The sequence below is a fragment of the Lynx canadensis genome, chromosome A2 (genome assembly GCF_007474595.2).
Source record: "Lynx canadensis isolate LIC74 chromosome A2, mLynCan4.pri.v2, whole genome shotgun sequence".
Lineage (NCBI taxonomy): Eukaryota > Metazoa > Chordata > Mammalia > Carnivora > Felidae > Lynx > Lynx canadensis.
The window spans coordinates 36,247,538-36,261,712 of record NC_044304.2 but is presented as its reverse complement, the minus strand read 5'-3'; the positions used below and the strand labels follow the sequence as shown (position 1 = coordinate 36,261,712).

General features: G+C 42.2%; 1 protein-coding gene across 6 annotated transcripts in view; it reads left to right on the top strand.

Moving 5' to 3' along the window:
- FRMD4B (FERM domain containing 4B) overlaps positions 1-14,175 on the top strand; it is a 325,040-nt gene that overhangs the window by 292,811 nt on the left and 18,054 nt on the right. For all 6 annotated transcript variants that reach the window (XM_030307219.1, XM_030307220.1, XM_030307216.1 and 3 more), the window contains 6 exons: positions 7,026-7,102; positions 8,391-8,529; positions 9,221-9,362; positions 10,237-10,370; positions 10,468-10,587; positions 11,730-11,958. In XM_030307219.1, the coding sequence (XP_030163079.1) occupies positions 7,026-7,102; positions 8,391-8,529; positions 9,221-9,362; positions 10,237-10,370; positions 10,468-10,587; positions 11,730-11,958 (841 nt within the window). The remainder of the gene's footprint in view (positions 1-7,025; positions 7,103-8,390; positions 8,530-9,220; positions 9,363-10,236; positions 10,371-10,467; positions 10,588-11,729; positions 11,959-14,175) is intronic.

Below are 14,175 nucleotides of genomic sequence, written 5' to 3'. Positions count from 1 at the left end.
CCCAGGGCATTTTGGGGTGGGGAAAAGGTTCCTAGCCTTCAGTTAACTGATTTCTTTTTTCAACTATTGGAATTCCCAAATGCCTAGAGCCAGATGTATTAAGTAACAAGCACAAAAGTCTTCCTGTTTCCTGGTCATAAAACTACAGGGTTCATTTCATTTAAACCCAGTGACTTGCTTACTTTTCTAAGCACAGCCATCTCAATCATTTCTCCCCGCTCCTCGTTTTTCCACTATTGCCACGTGGCCAGGGAGCTCGATCGGGAAGCTCCTTCCGACACTGCTTAAATTTTAGATGAGGTTAACTTCGGGAGAAAAAGGAAAATGTGCTGCCCGGTCACACTTTATACTTCAATACCAAATAAAGTATGGTGTGGAAAAAAAAAGAATGCAATTACAGAATGTCAACTGGAGACCAGTCCGTCCTGTTTGTAAAGTGTATAATTACCTCCGGCCACACCAATAATCAATCTGATTGTTAAAACCTTCTGCAGAGTCACCGGGAGGAGAACTCAAAGCCTACTGCATGGGTTTCAAATAAGAACCAGTTGGCTGGTTCTGGAGCTGTGTCTCAGCCTTTCTGGGTCCTTCTTTTCTCAGCTATCAAATTCTAGTAAGTCTGTCTGCTCCCTCCGCTTCAAAGATCATTGGAAGGACCCAGTGGGTTAGTGAGTTCCTTTACCAAGTAGATAATTTTTCCCTCACACCACATTCTGGTTTATAGAAGGGTTACTGAATACCACAGGTGTTTTTCTTCCCCTCCTGTAAGCTCATCACAGTTAGGATTTTAAGCGGTTCTTCTAAGACAAGGAACTCTCAGAGAATTGTTTCAGCATTGGGCAGTCTCCATTTCCATTTTACAACCGGAAGCAGGTGGAAAGAATTCAAGGCAAGCAGCCTGATTAGTCATAAAGTCTAATTGCAAGGGAGGCTGGGAAGGGTAGTCTTTAGGTGGGTGGCCATGGGCAAAGCCATAAGTCAAGGTGTTCTTTTACTAAAAGGAAGGAGGAAAAAAAGATCCTGAGAGTGATAAGTAGTTTCTGTCACACTGTGTTTGTTTTCTCTGAAGTCTTTTCGGGGGATGGTTTGTGAGAAACTAATCAGTGAGCAAAGAAATAAAACATCGTGATAGATTTTGAATGGTGGAAACAAATGAGATGGAGGGTCCGTAGCGGGATGGGTGGAGGACACTTAGTGGGGTCAGGGATGGCCTCTAAAGAAGGTGACATTTCAGCTAGGTCCTGAAGGGGGTGAAGGAGTCAGGCTATGAAGAATGGGATGGCATGTTCTGGTCAGAGAACAGTGTGTGCTGATGGGAAGGAGGTAGGGACACTATAAAACTGAGAGCTTCAAGGCTTAGAGTTTTCTCTGTAAAAACAGAAGATGATGTGTGAAGAAGAGGAAGTGGCTGGTGGACCAGCAAAACCATTAGATTTCATTACTTAATCTATTAGTTTGTATTTCTAGGCATTTACCAAGTGGCTGAGTTGTTGGTGCATGTAGAGAAATGAAACATAGCTCTTTAATAGAATTGACTCGTCCAAATGCCGAGAAAACAAATTAGTACATAGAGCATGGAGAAAAACAAAGTTCTCTGAAAGGGGATAAACAGGAAAGGCTTCTTTGCTTTGTACTTGTGACTAAACATTGGTTTGGTTTTAATTTGTTCATCCTTACGGAACAAATTTCTAATGAGAGAGTGCAGTGTACCCAGTTTTACATTTTAACAACAACAACAAAATAAATAAGCCCATGCTGTTTAGAAGGACCTTGAGCTAGTACTTTATATTCTTTATTCCTTTTAAGGAAAAAGCCAAGTCCCTGTCATTAAGGACACGATGGTCCATCTGGAAAGAGAATTATATTCAAAGTTGGGGATTTTACTGAAGTATTTAATACAGTTTACAACTGTATGCCAGGTGTGAACCTCCAAAAGAGCCATGCAGGTGCCCGTGAACAGCAGGTCAGCCCTGGTTGTATCATACACGTGCCGTGAGCACTCTATTGCATGTATTAACAGGAAGTCATTAGGTCAGTCCTGGGAGGTTAGACATTCAGCTGCAAAGGAAATCTGGGGAGATGACGTCCTCTTGGATGGTCAGAGTTTTATATTATGCATTTCCTGATGCCCAGAACTTCCTCATCTGAACTTTTCTAAAATACTCAGAATGTTGTACTCTTTACATTTAAGATGTGATGTTTTATGTATGGAAGGTTATGATATCACATCTCAAAAGGTAATTTTTGTTGCCTGAGTGTGTCCCATTTGGGTGTGTTGCATAGTTTTTGTTCAGCACATGTGACACGGTTAGCATGGCCTCTTCTAGTCTGATCCGTTGTTTCCAGTCCTTCTGGTGGGTAACATTTCCATTTAGAAAATCTGAACAACCATTTGTCTCTAAAGGGATTACCTAATGGAGAAAAACAGAACCCCGATGTTGATTATCTTGGAGGAACATTTCATCTTCTTGAACACACTCTACCTGCCAAATCATAGGTATATCACCAAAAATTCTCCTCTGGGTCAGGCTTTCTCAGTTTTTGCACTGTTAACATTTTGGGCCAGATCATTTTGTCCTGAGCAGGGTACGATATTCAGCAGAATCCCCAGCTTCTATCACAAGATGCTCGTAGCACCTACCCCTGCCGTGCGATAACCAGAAACGTCTCCAGATATCACCAAGTGGTCTTTGTGTTGTGGATGAGAGTAGGGAATGATGTAAACCGTTGTTGGCTTGAGAACCACTAGTCCAGTAAAATGTGAGGGCCCCAGAGTCCTTTCCTGCAAATGGCTGTCGTAATTGCTGGGTTCCCCCCACCCCACCCCATGAGGTAGATCTGAGTACTCCATATTTTTATAAACTCCATCAAGTCGTCTTCCCAGATGAGAGAGTCATGATGATGTGCTCTGATTGGGCACTGTGGTTTTTGAGGCTGGTTGTGCCATATCTGCTCCCATTTAGCTTTGTGACCTTGGCCAATTTATGTAAACCTCTCTGAGCGTCAGTTTTCTGTCTTGAAAAATAGGGCTAAAAGTAGTAACTCCCCATAGGGTTGTTGGGCAGACTCACTCTGGGTCACAAAAGCACTTGATGGATGGAAGGTTGGCCGGATAAAAGGTGGCCATTTGGCTTTCTTTTTTCTTTTTTTTTTTTCCATTTGATTTATTTTAGAGAGAGAAAGGATGGGGGAGAGAGGAAGGGGCAGTGGGAGAGAGAATCTTAAGCAGGCTCCATGCTTAGCGCAGAGCCTGACACGGAGCTCGATTCCACAATCCTGGGATCATGACCTGAGCTGAAACCAAGAATCGGACACTCAACCAACTGAACCACCCAGGTGCCCCAATGGTCAGTTTGCCTTTCTAAAAGCCCATGATCCTGCAAAATTCTGTTTTTTTGTGGGACTCCAGAAGGCAAAACATATCCACTAGCTTGATCGTGGGTACTCAGAGTATATTCATCAAGTATAACTTTTTTAAAATGAAAAAAGAATATATCACTAATACAGTGATTTGGTTTTGCTTCACGTTACAGCAAGGAATCGCCCGATGTGAGTCATTGTTTGACGTACAGTCATACACTACAGCTGTGACTATCCCAAATTTAGTCATTTCCAGGTGAACCTGCAGTTAAATGATTAACCTATATTATAAGTGCTATTAAAAAAAAGCCTCTGATCATGTCTTTCCTATTCTTTCTTGGTGGTATACCTTTGAGTGACATCTAATTTTGATTTGGTAAGATTCAGAAAGGTAGTTTGTTCCTTTCTGTCCAAAGCTTTCCCGGAGTCTTTTATTACCCCGGGAGCTCCCCCTCGCCTGTGGCAGGTGCATACTCCTCAGCATTTTTGCACTTGCCAAGGCACGTTCCTTTTCTGGGTACCCCAGACAGGAGGGAGCTTGCTGCCGTGCGTCTTTCTGTGGGCGTGCCCCTGACACGCCCCTCCCTCCTCCTCTGTGACCTCTGTGGTACAGGAGCAGTGAACAGATTTCCTACCTAGAGGGTGTATCAGGAAACCACCGATGAAATCAACAGAAATAACAGCAGTTTTGACAGAGGTTGAAACTCGCAGAATTGGAACCTGAGTGACACAAATGTGTCAACAGAAAAACTTGATTGTTTCTCATCAGTGGAAAGACAGATGGGGATCCACACGGCTGTTTCTACGTCTGTTTCTGCTGTTAAATGGCTGTCCTCCACCTTCACAAAGACATGATAAAAATTAGGGAATTGGGCTGAGAGTCCTTCATAGCAGTTGTAACTAGCTTTGTCACTCTGAATGTTTACTCTAAACCAGGCCCTGGGCTAAGTGCTTCATGAACATCTACTCACCCAATCCTTCCAACAGCCCCCTGAAGCAGGCGTTGCTCCCATTTTACAGATGAGAAAATGGACACAGTAAAGTTAAGCAATTTACCACCATCCCCCCTCCAAATAAGTGATGGAACCGGAATGCAACCCGTCCATACACTCTACCATCCTGACCCTAGTGGCCATCACGAATTAAGTCTGCGTCATTCCAGCTCACCTATGCTGTTACAGGCACATGTATGGAATCACATTTTCCATGAACGTTTTAAGACTTCAGGTGGGGAAACGGCTTTGCCTTTTAGACTTGAAGATTCAGGCTCGGTCCCATAACTTCTTTTGCAAACCCAGTTGCCATTTAATTATTTCAAATTCTTTAAATAAACCGAAGCCCTTCACCTTTTATGTACGGTTTTTGCTTGCAGGCGGCACGTTTGCTCTCAGTGCAGGGACCTGCCGAATGAAGGCAAAAGCGCTAGTGTTTCACATTTGTAAGTGATAAGAGGGGGGAGGTGGTGGCTTTCAGAGATCATGTTTCAAGTCCAGCCCTGGTTTTTTTATGTGTGTGGGAATGGACGCAAAGAAAAACACAGCTGAGCTGCATTGTGGTTCTTCCTGTAGAACCTGTTCATGCCCAGGGTGAGTAAACCCTGGTAGAAATGTCTCCCTCAGACAGCCTCCAGTGAAATCCAGTGTCTGGATTCAAAGCAACTTACTTCCCAGCAAGTAGCATCTGGATACGCACTACACCCCCTTTAAAAACGTGTGTCTCTCTTCTGGGAAGATCTGCCAGGGAAAACTTTGCTCTGTATCTCGCTGATCAGAGGAAGGAGTAGAAGTGGGGAGGTGTCACTGGGTAGGCTTGCTGATGTCAGCCGTGGGAGGCTCTGTTTGTGAAATTGAGTTACACCTAGGTGTCTTATGAAACTCTGTTCACAACTCACCGGAGCTGCTGTCTGGGAGAGGGGAGGTAGAGCCTTGGGGCTTTCCCTCAGATTTCTGTCCCATTTTTGGAATCTCTGGATTAAAAGAAATGAAAGCGTCTTGCCTATGGACATTTTAGGAAAGTGGTATGTAGCCTTAAACTTTCACTAATAACTCTCTCAGCCTCAGTGATTGTAGTTACGCTGTCTGTATGTCGGGCAAGAAAGGGCTGTGTTTTTAGTGCGTGCTGATTTATGTCACTGTGTTTGGGATTGGGGGTTCCAATTTGCATGCTTTTGTATCCTAGTTACCTGTGCATAGGGACTTGAGGTTCACACATTCATGAAAAGTCTTGGCTCAAATGGTGGTGCTGAGGGTGTGTTGCAGAGAACTTATTATTATTTAGAAAATTGAAATGCTCCTCTGAGATTCTTTGAAGATAATTTCAAACTCCAGCCAAAGTGTAATAATCATCAATGGTGGGACAAACTCAACGATGAAGTCCGAGTGGAGACGAAAAGCTGAGGCTCAGGCTAGTACAAGAGGGTTGGGAATGATCCCAGAAAATACAGCAGGGCGTTCAATCTTGTTTGAGACATTATTGGGTTTTCAGTCATTTGCACATTGCTAGTTAATTCTGTTTCTCCCAACCAATTAGCAAATGATACTGAGCGCAGCATTAGCGTGTCAGCAGTGGGAATATACAAGTGGGTTCTATTTACAAAAACTGGAGGCTCCAGTTCAGAAACCAAGAGGGCAATCCCGCATTTACCCCCACCCGACCTTTGTTCCAGTTCCTGGAGCTAAGTTTCCGTCACATTTAGGGGAACTCTTGCAGGCGGGAAACTGGTATCACAGAGAATCACCCCTGCTTGGGGTTCCGTTTTACTTTCACTTTGCCTCCTTTTGAAATTTAATCTGTGGTTCTACTAAAACACCCCTTTGAATATCTTTCCACTTAAATATGAAGTCAGCATCTTTGATCAGAAGGCATGTGCTTACTGGAATGTGTGAGGATTTCCTTACTAATTCTCTTTATTTAGTTGAGTCAGGGGGAAAAAATAGTATGCATGTTCCCTATACTTGCCTGGTTTTATAGTTCAAGGAAGATTTATTAGTGAGCTGCAGATTAGTCAGAGAAAGGAATAAAATGGTTCAGGTTATTGATTTGTATAAAGACTGTGTCACATATTCGTGTTTTGTCTTAGTGTACCTTCTTGATTATTTGGTGATTAAGATGGGTTTTAGGGGCACCTGGGCGGCTCATTCAGTTAAGCATCCGACTTCAGCTCAGGTCATCATCTCACAGTTTGTGGGGTCCAGCCCCGCATCGGGCTCTCTGACAGCTTGGAGCCTGGAGCCTGCTTGGGATTCTGGGTCTCCCATTCTATCTGCCCCTCCCCGACTCACACTGTCTCTTTCTCTCTCTCTCAAAAATAAATAAACTTTTGGGGCGCCTGGGTGGCGCAGTCAGTTAAGCGTCCGACTTCAGCCAGGTCACGATCTCACGGTCCGTGAGTTCAAGCCCCGCGTCAGGCTCTGGGCTGATGGCTCAGAGCCTGGAGCCTGTTTCCGATTCTGTGTCTCCCTCTCTCTCTGCCCCTCCCCCGTTCATGCTCTGTCTCTCTCTGTCCCAAAAATAAATAAACGTTGAAAAAAAAAAAATTAAAAAAAAAATAAATAAATAAATAAACTTTAAAATTTTTTTAAAAAAACAGATGGTCCTAGCTTTGGTAAAAATTAGTGTTCATTAAAGCTCTATGTTTTTGTTTTGTTTTTTTCTTAATTGCTTAGTTATTCCAATGGAAACAGCTTGAGAACTTGTATTTCCGTGAGAAAAAATTTGCCGTTGAAGTTCACGATCCACGGAGGTGAGGATGACAGCCTTTTCTTTGTTTGGTCCCGGTGACTATCTGAATAACACTACTGGGAACATTCATGTGCAATTTTTTGCGTGTGGACGTATGTTTTCATTTCTCCTGGATATACTGGGAGGGGAATTGCTGGGTCAAATGGTAATTCTTCCTTTAACCTTTTAAGAAACTGCCACACTGTTGTCCAAAGCGGCTACACCATTTTGCATTCCCACCAGCAATATGTATGGTTCCATTTTCTCCACATCTTCCCTGACACTTGTTATTTTTAGTTGTGTTTTGGTTGCTTTTTTAATAGCCATCCTGGTGATATATAGCGATAGCCCTTCTGGTTTGGATTTGCATTTCCCTCAATTCAAAATGGTGGCCGAGCATCTTTTCATGTACTTCTTGGCCGCTGGTGTGTCTTCTCTAGAGAAATCCCTTGTTCGTATCCCTTGCTCACTTTTTAACTGGGTCTTCCTGGGCACTTTAAAACAACGGTTGCCAGGTTATCAACATGGATTGAAGTCAGGATTGGAGGCGCTCCAAGCTCCTCAGAGGAATTCATTTTCAGTCCTCAGTGTTTGCCTTTCAGACATGTTGGTGGATGCTCAGAGGTTAGAGGGATGGGGGGAAACAGCTGTGACAAAAAGATGACCCCAAGAGACAAGTCAGATTCCTGCACAGAACACTGTACCCTTGTCCCTTCTTCCCCGCAGCATCTGCCTGCCCTCCCCCACCTTCCTTCTCCTTTCACTCTCTCCTCCTCTCACCCTTTCTCCTCTTTTTATCTGGTGCATAAGCCCTACGCTGGACCAGTTTCAGACTTGCATATCTTCAGACAACATTATCATGTTCATCCTCTGATAATGTCATAGCTGGACAAGTCAACCTAGATCTGAGCTGTTCTTTTACCTTGAGGAAGGCACTGACCCTCCCCTCTTGGCGGTTTTGTCTTTGAAGTATTACCACATTTATTGCCAGACTCTTCTGATGGCCACACATCCTGTGGTTTTTAACCAAACATTTCTGGTACAGCCTCTAATTTGCCTAGTTCTTACCTGCTTTTGAGTATGTGTGTACGCATTTTTGAACATGCTAGTTTTCTAAAAAAAAGAGACTATCCAGGTGCAACTGGTTTTGTCATAAAAGGAGAAAATCAGAAGTGTGGCCCCTGTTGGCATCAGTAGAGCAGCAGAAAAACAATTAGGTAGATGCTTCATGATAACATGACTCACTGGTTACATTTTGTGTTGTGCTGGGCCAGAGGTGAATAATTCAAATGCTTTCCTTCATCTTTCAGGATTTCTGTGTCAAGAAGAACCTTTGGGCAAAGTGGCCTCTTTGTGCAAACGTGGTATGCAAACCCTTCTCTCATCAAGTCCATCTGGGTAATGGCAATTAGTCAGCATCAGTTTTATTTGGACCGGAAGCAAAGCAAAGTAAGTAACAAGAGTGCTTCTTATGGGAGCTGACTTCCCTCCCTCGTTTGCTTTCTGTTTGGAAGATAAGCTTTCTCAGAAAAGATGCGAGCACATGGGTTTTTGGTCTTTGAGTTTTAATAAACTTTTTGACCACCTGTTTTAATTTTTCTTACATTTAAAAGATGGGCAGGGTGCTGGGTGGCTCAGTCGGTTAAGCATCCAACCTCAGCTCAGGTCATGATCTCGCAACTTGTGAGTTCGAGCCCCGCATCGGGCTCTGTGCTGACAGCTAGGAGCCTGGAGCCTGCTTCGGATTCTGTGTCTCCTTCTCTCTCTCCCCCTCCCCTGCTTGTACTCTGTCTCTCTCTATCAAAAAAAAAAAAAAAAAAAATTAAAAGACGGGCAATATATACCTGATTTAAAAGTTCTAAGACTCGCCAACTTTTTGGCATGTGGGCACGTGTCCACAGGTGATGTGTTCAGGTTAATGGTTGAACTATACCGTGAGAGGGATTCATGCATAGTTATTTGAACATTTGAACTGTAAGCTTAAGTCTCCTATGTTTTTCTTCTGAAGTGTCATATTAGCATATAAAAATTCTGAGTTGTCCTTCGTGTGACATACTTATCCCATAGCAACTTAATCATTGTATCAGTTTGAAATAGGTTCAGTCGAGTGAATTCTGTTTCAATGTTGTATACCTCTTAGGCAAAAATTCCTTCAGCCAGGAGTTTGGATGATATCGCAATGGATTTGACAGAGACAGGAACACCAAGGGTCTCCAAAATGGTGACACTGGAAGCAAAAAGTCAGTTCATCATGGCGAGCAATGGCAGCTTAGTATCTTCAGGTAATGTTTTGGGAAAGTATGAACAATCTTTATTTCACTGTTTTGTAGGGGTCAGCAGCCACTTAAATGCATTTTAGACCCATTATTTGGGAAATAAATAAGCATATCAAAACCTGCAGCATTGCAGCATAAACCAATTTTTTTTTTTAAGTATAAGGAAAGTTAAATTATAAAAAGCTTGTATAAATAACACTAGATACAACGATACTGAGTGCTCAGGGTAATTTGAAAGGACATTTTCTCCCCATACGTTCTATCAGCTTCTTCTCCCAATAATTAGTTTCTGTTCAGACACTCGGCTAATTCTCTACTTAATATATAGCCAAACGTGACTACAAGCTTCAAATTTGACCCCAGTCCCACCCCCCCCAGTGTGATTGCTGCCGGAAGCCCTTCCTCTGTAGAAATTCTGGAATCTCTTATCACCAAGTATATGTAACTTAATTCAAATGAATTTTCCCATCTAAATCCTATTGTCGGCTCTTAATCTGAAGCACACAACATTCCTTTGCCTTGCTTGCTTGCTTTCTAAAAGGACATTCTAAACAATTATCTCCAGGAACATCTTACCTTCTCTCCTGCTCAGAAAACTGAAATTCTTCCTTGGGTGTGTCTGAAACATTAAGCATTTTATCATCGCTTCTAAACTGACTGAGCCAAAATACAGAAGGTATATATAATTACCAGGCTCTGTTGGATGCCCAGAAGCCTGAGAAAATGTTCTCCAGTTTCCTTTTATTATGTTCAGAAACAAGGAGAAAAGAAATAAATTATGATTTAATAGCAGGTTTCACTTAGAAATCCTTTGTCCTTTAAAAAGGAAGGAAACATGCCTCGGATAAACCTTCCCTGCCCTCCCTCCCAATCCCTCCAGGTTCTCAAGACTCAGAAGTTAGTGAGGAGCAGAAGAGGGAGAAAATCCTCGAGCTCAGGAAGAAGGAGAAGCTCTTGCAAGAAAAACTCCTGAAGAAAGTCGAGGAGCTTAAGAAGATCTGTTTGCGGGAGGCTGTGAGTGTCTTCTCTGGTCTGGGGGACGCTTCACTTTGTGTTTGACAACCCCGGCCTGTGTCAGTTATCCCCCTCTCGATTCGGTCCTGTTTTACAGGAGCTCACGGGCAAAATGCCAAAGGAATATCCGCTGAACGTCGGTGAGAAACCGCCTCAGGTCAGAAGGCGTGTGGGTGCCGCGTTCAAACTGGATGACAACCTGCTGCCCAGCGAGGAGGTATGAGCATCAGCGCGAGCATTTCTACTCGCCACAGGACAGAAGAGCTGTCAGCTGAATGTGGTTGACTTGTCCCTTTGGTGCTTGAGTCACCGCTGTACATTTTTATCTCGCGCTTGCCACTTGAACGTGACACGGTAGACCACACGATTCTTTCTTTCGTGCACCGTCTCCGTACGTTTGAGTTGTTTCTCGCTTTTTTACTCCTCCGCACACAGGGAGCTTGAAACAAACCCCAACTGTGGGTAAACTGAGGAACGTTATTATGAGAATTAAGAACTCTAGCGTTAGACTCTTCTGAGCAAACAGAGAAACCTTTGACAAATAAGTTTGCCCATTCTGAAGTCTCATTTCCCAGACCTCAGTTTCTTCATCCATAAAGTGGGAGTAATCTTTGTTCTTCCCACTGAGGGATGCAAGGAGTTTCAATGAGATAATACATGTGCAGCATTCGGGTATAATAAAGTTCCAGTATACAGTGTTTTCTCTCATCTGAGTCATTGGACAGTAGGACCCTACTCCTGCTTCTTGCCCAAATTTAGCCATCTTGGCTTTAGAAATGATAGCAGTTTCCATCATGAATAGAGTGAGCTTTGCAACTTATAGAGTATACCCAGTCCTGAGCTAAGTAATGCACATATATTATTCTCATGTAACCTTTGCTGTACTTTTATAAGGTAAATGTTATCTGCATTTGAAATGGAGATGCACAGAAAAAATAAAAAGGAAAGAAAGAAAGAAATGGAGATACAAAATGAGAAAAACCTGTAACATTAAAAAATTTCAGCAGTGTTTCCAGGGTCATGCAACCAGGAACCATTAGAAAGAGAAATCAAACTCAAATGTATCTGTCTCTAAAGCTATGTGTGTTAACATAACTGTCTACGTCTGTGAATCTTGGATTAAGAATCTCTCCTTGAAAAATATCATCATCACCCAACCAACTAACTGATTGCAGGGGCATTCCCTTCTTTAAAAGAAAAAAAGTCGGATTAGTGATAAGTTGAGATAAATAGATGAGGAAGGTTTGTCTTCCAGGAAAGTGTTTGAAGTTACATATGCAGTAAACTTAGGAAGGTTTTATTCTCAAAGAGCACCTGATTTGAAAATGTACAAGAAACTGTATCATTGTATAAATGCAGGACCCTGCTCTACAAGAACTGGAGAGCAATTTCCTAATACAGCAAAAGCTGGTTGAAGCTGCGAAGAAACTTGCCAACGAGCCAGACCTTTGTAAAACCGTGAAGAAAAAACGAAAGCAGGATTACACGGATGCTGTGAAAAAGCTTCAGGACATTGAAAACGCAATAAATGAATACCGGATCAGATGTGGAAAGAAACCCAGCCAGAAAGCAACAGTGATTTTACCAGGTTCGTAAGAAGTGAGGTTCCTTGAGTCACGTAGTCGATATATCCTTGATGGTATCTAGCATTTCCAAATTAGTTCATTTGGTAAGAGATAAAAGAAAGAACATGATTAAAGGTAAGTTTCTTAGGGTAAAAATGGTTTGGGATTCAGTGTTACAAGTATGTGAACTTGGTTTGCGGTGACCTTCTCACTGTTGTTAACACTACACTATTGCGTTGCTTAAATTTTCAGGATGAAACAGCATTCATGGCCATATTCGTTCATGATATGACAGATTCACCTTTAACTGGCCTGATGTCATTGCAAGAAATACACTCAACATCACGGAGTAGTAAGAGAGCTGGGCCTATCCAGTAGTTTCTGAAAGGTTTTTAATGCAGGGACCATACATTTTCTTAATGCCTATGTAACATTTGTGAATAGAGCTTTTACAGTTCCTGCCATGTGTGGAGGCTATTTAAAGATAGGGACAAATGTGATATACCATGGAGTGCAGAAAGCGGGGTATAAAATTGTAACCATAATATGATCCTGACATTATATAAATATGCACTTACAATAACTGGTTGGGAAATATTTCAAAATACTAGTAGCTGTGGAATTTCAAATAACTTAATTTTTTTAAGTAAATTTCTTTATCTTCAAAATTCTCAACATTATATGCCTAAGACTTTCATATTCAGGGAAAAAGTACACTGAAAATCTCATTTAGGTAGATTCCAAGTCCAGTTGGCCTTACTTTATCAGCATGGTTTTCAGCCTTGATCACTGGTTGAAATATGCTTATATTTCTTTGATCCCAAGACTATTTTTTCCACATTTCAACATCTGTGAAATTTGAATAATTTTTATCAATTTGAATAATTTTATACCTGATGGTGTATTACCATTGTAATTGGCAATACTTTTTCTTTTTTAACGGAGACATCAATAGTTATATATCTTAGATTTGATGAAATATAGTAACTAGGCTTATAGAATATATTTGGGTTTAGGGCCGTATGATTTATGAAGCAGAGATATGGCTTTTGTGAATGCACAGACATCAACGCACAAATGTTAGTCAGCTACAGCTGGAGAATTTAGGATGGCTTTAACTCTGAATGAGAAGTCCAGTTGGCCTTGGAGGTGGTTACATTCTGGACCTACAGAGATAGGTGATTAGCAGTGTGCTTAACTTTCATAACCATTTGTTGTGGCCCATTCATCTCCAAACTGTGCAAGATTCAAGTGATCTCCTTTATAATGAGTGACATTTGGACAGCAGATTATTGGGTAGATTTTTTTTTTTTTTTAATGTGCCTGACAGCTGACTGTATTGGCACCTTGCCTTCAAGCTCTACTACTGTGTGTCCAATTAAGAGATAGTCCGCCTGGCTCTGATGGAGATTAACATCATTTGAGATCAGATGGGAGAGATTTCCTTCATAATGGCAAAAAAGTGAATACGAAGGTGCTGTATTTGCCTGTAATCACGCCAGTACTCATGCCAATACATGCCTGTGTATGGAATGTTTTGCCAAGGCAGATCAACACATCTGAGAAGATTTTTATTTCTAACCACATTTTTTAACATTTGATGGGCAGCGGTAACACTCAGGAGCATAATGGGCATTTCCCGCCACCAGAATGCTGTGTCTAGGTAATAAAAGCAAGAAGTGTAGCTAACATTTATTGAGCATTTGCCCTGTGCAAGGAGCCAGGCTAAGGGCTGTACATCCGTTACTTCACTTACTGCTCACCTCGGCACTGCGGACCACATACTAGTCATATTCCTGTTCCAGTTGACCCAAATGACGCTCAGAGAGATTAAGTCATTTGCCCAAGGTCTCGCAGCCAGTTAAGTGACAAAACCAAGAATTAAACCCAGGTCTGTCTAATCCGTTGGTTCTCAACCAGGAGCAATTTTGCACCCCGGGGAACCCTTGGCAATGTCTGCAGGCATTTTTGGTTGACACAACTGAGTGTGGAGGTGCTGCTGAGAGAGAGTGGTGGAGGCTGAAGATCCTTCATTGCGAAGGACAGCTCCCGTCAGCAAAGAATTGTCTAGTCCAAAATGTCCGTAGTGCCACATAGACACCCGGGTCTTACCGAGAAGGTCATGCTCCACAAAGTGTTCACCTATTAAGAACAGTCCCTTTTCTTCAGGGAGGATTCAAAAATTAATTTACACTAACGGATTTTCACATGAAGGTTCAAGTGTGTGTTACATAACATTT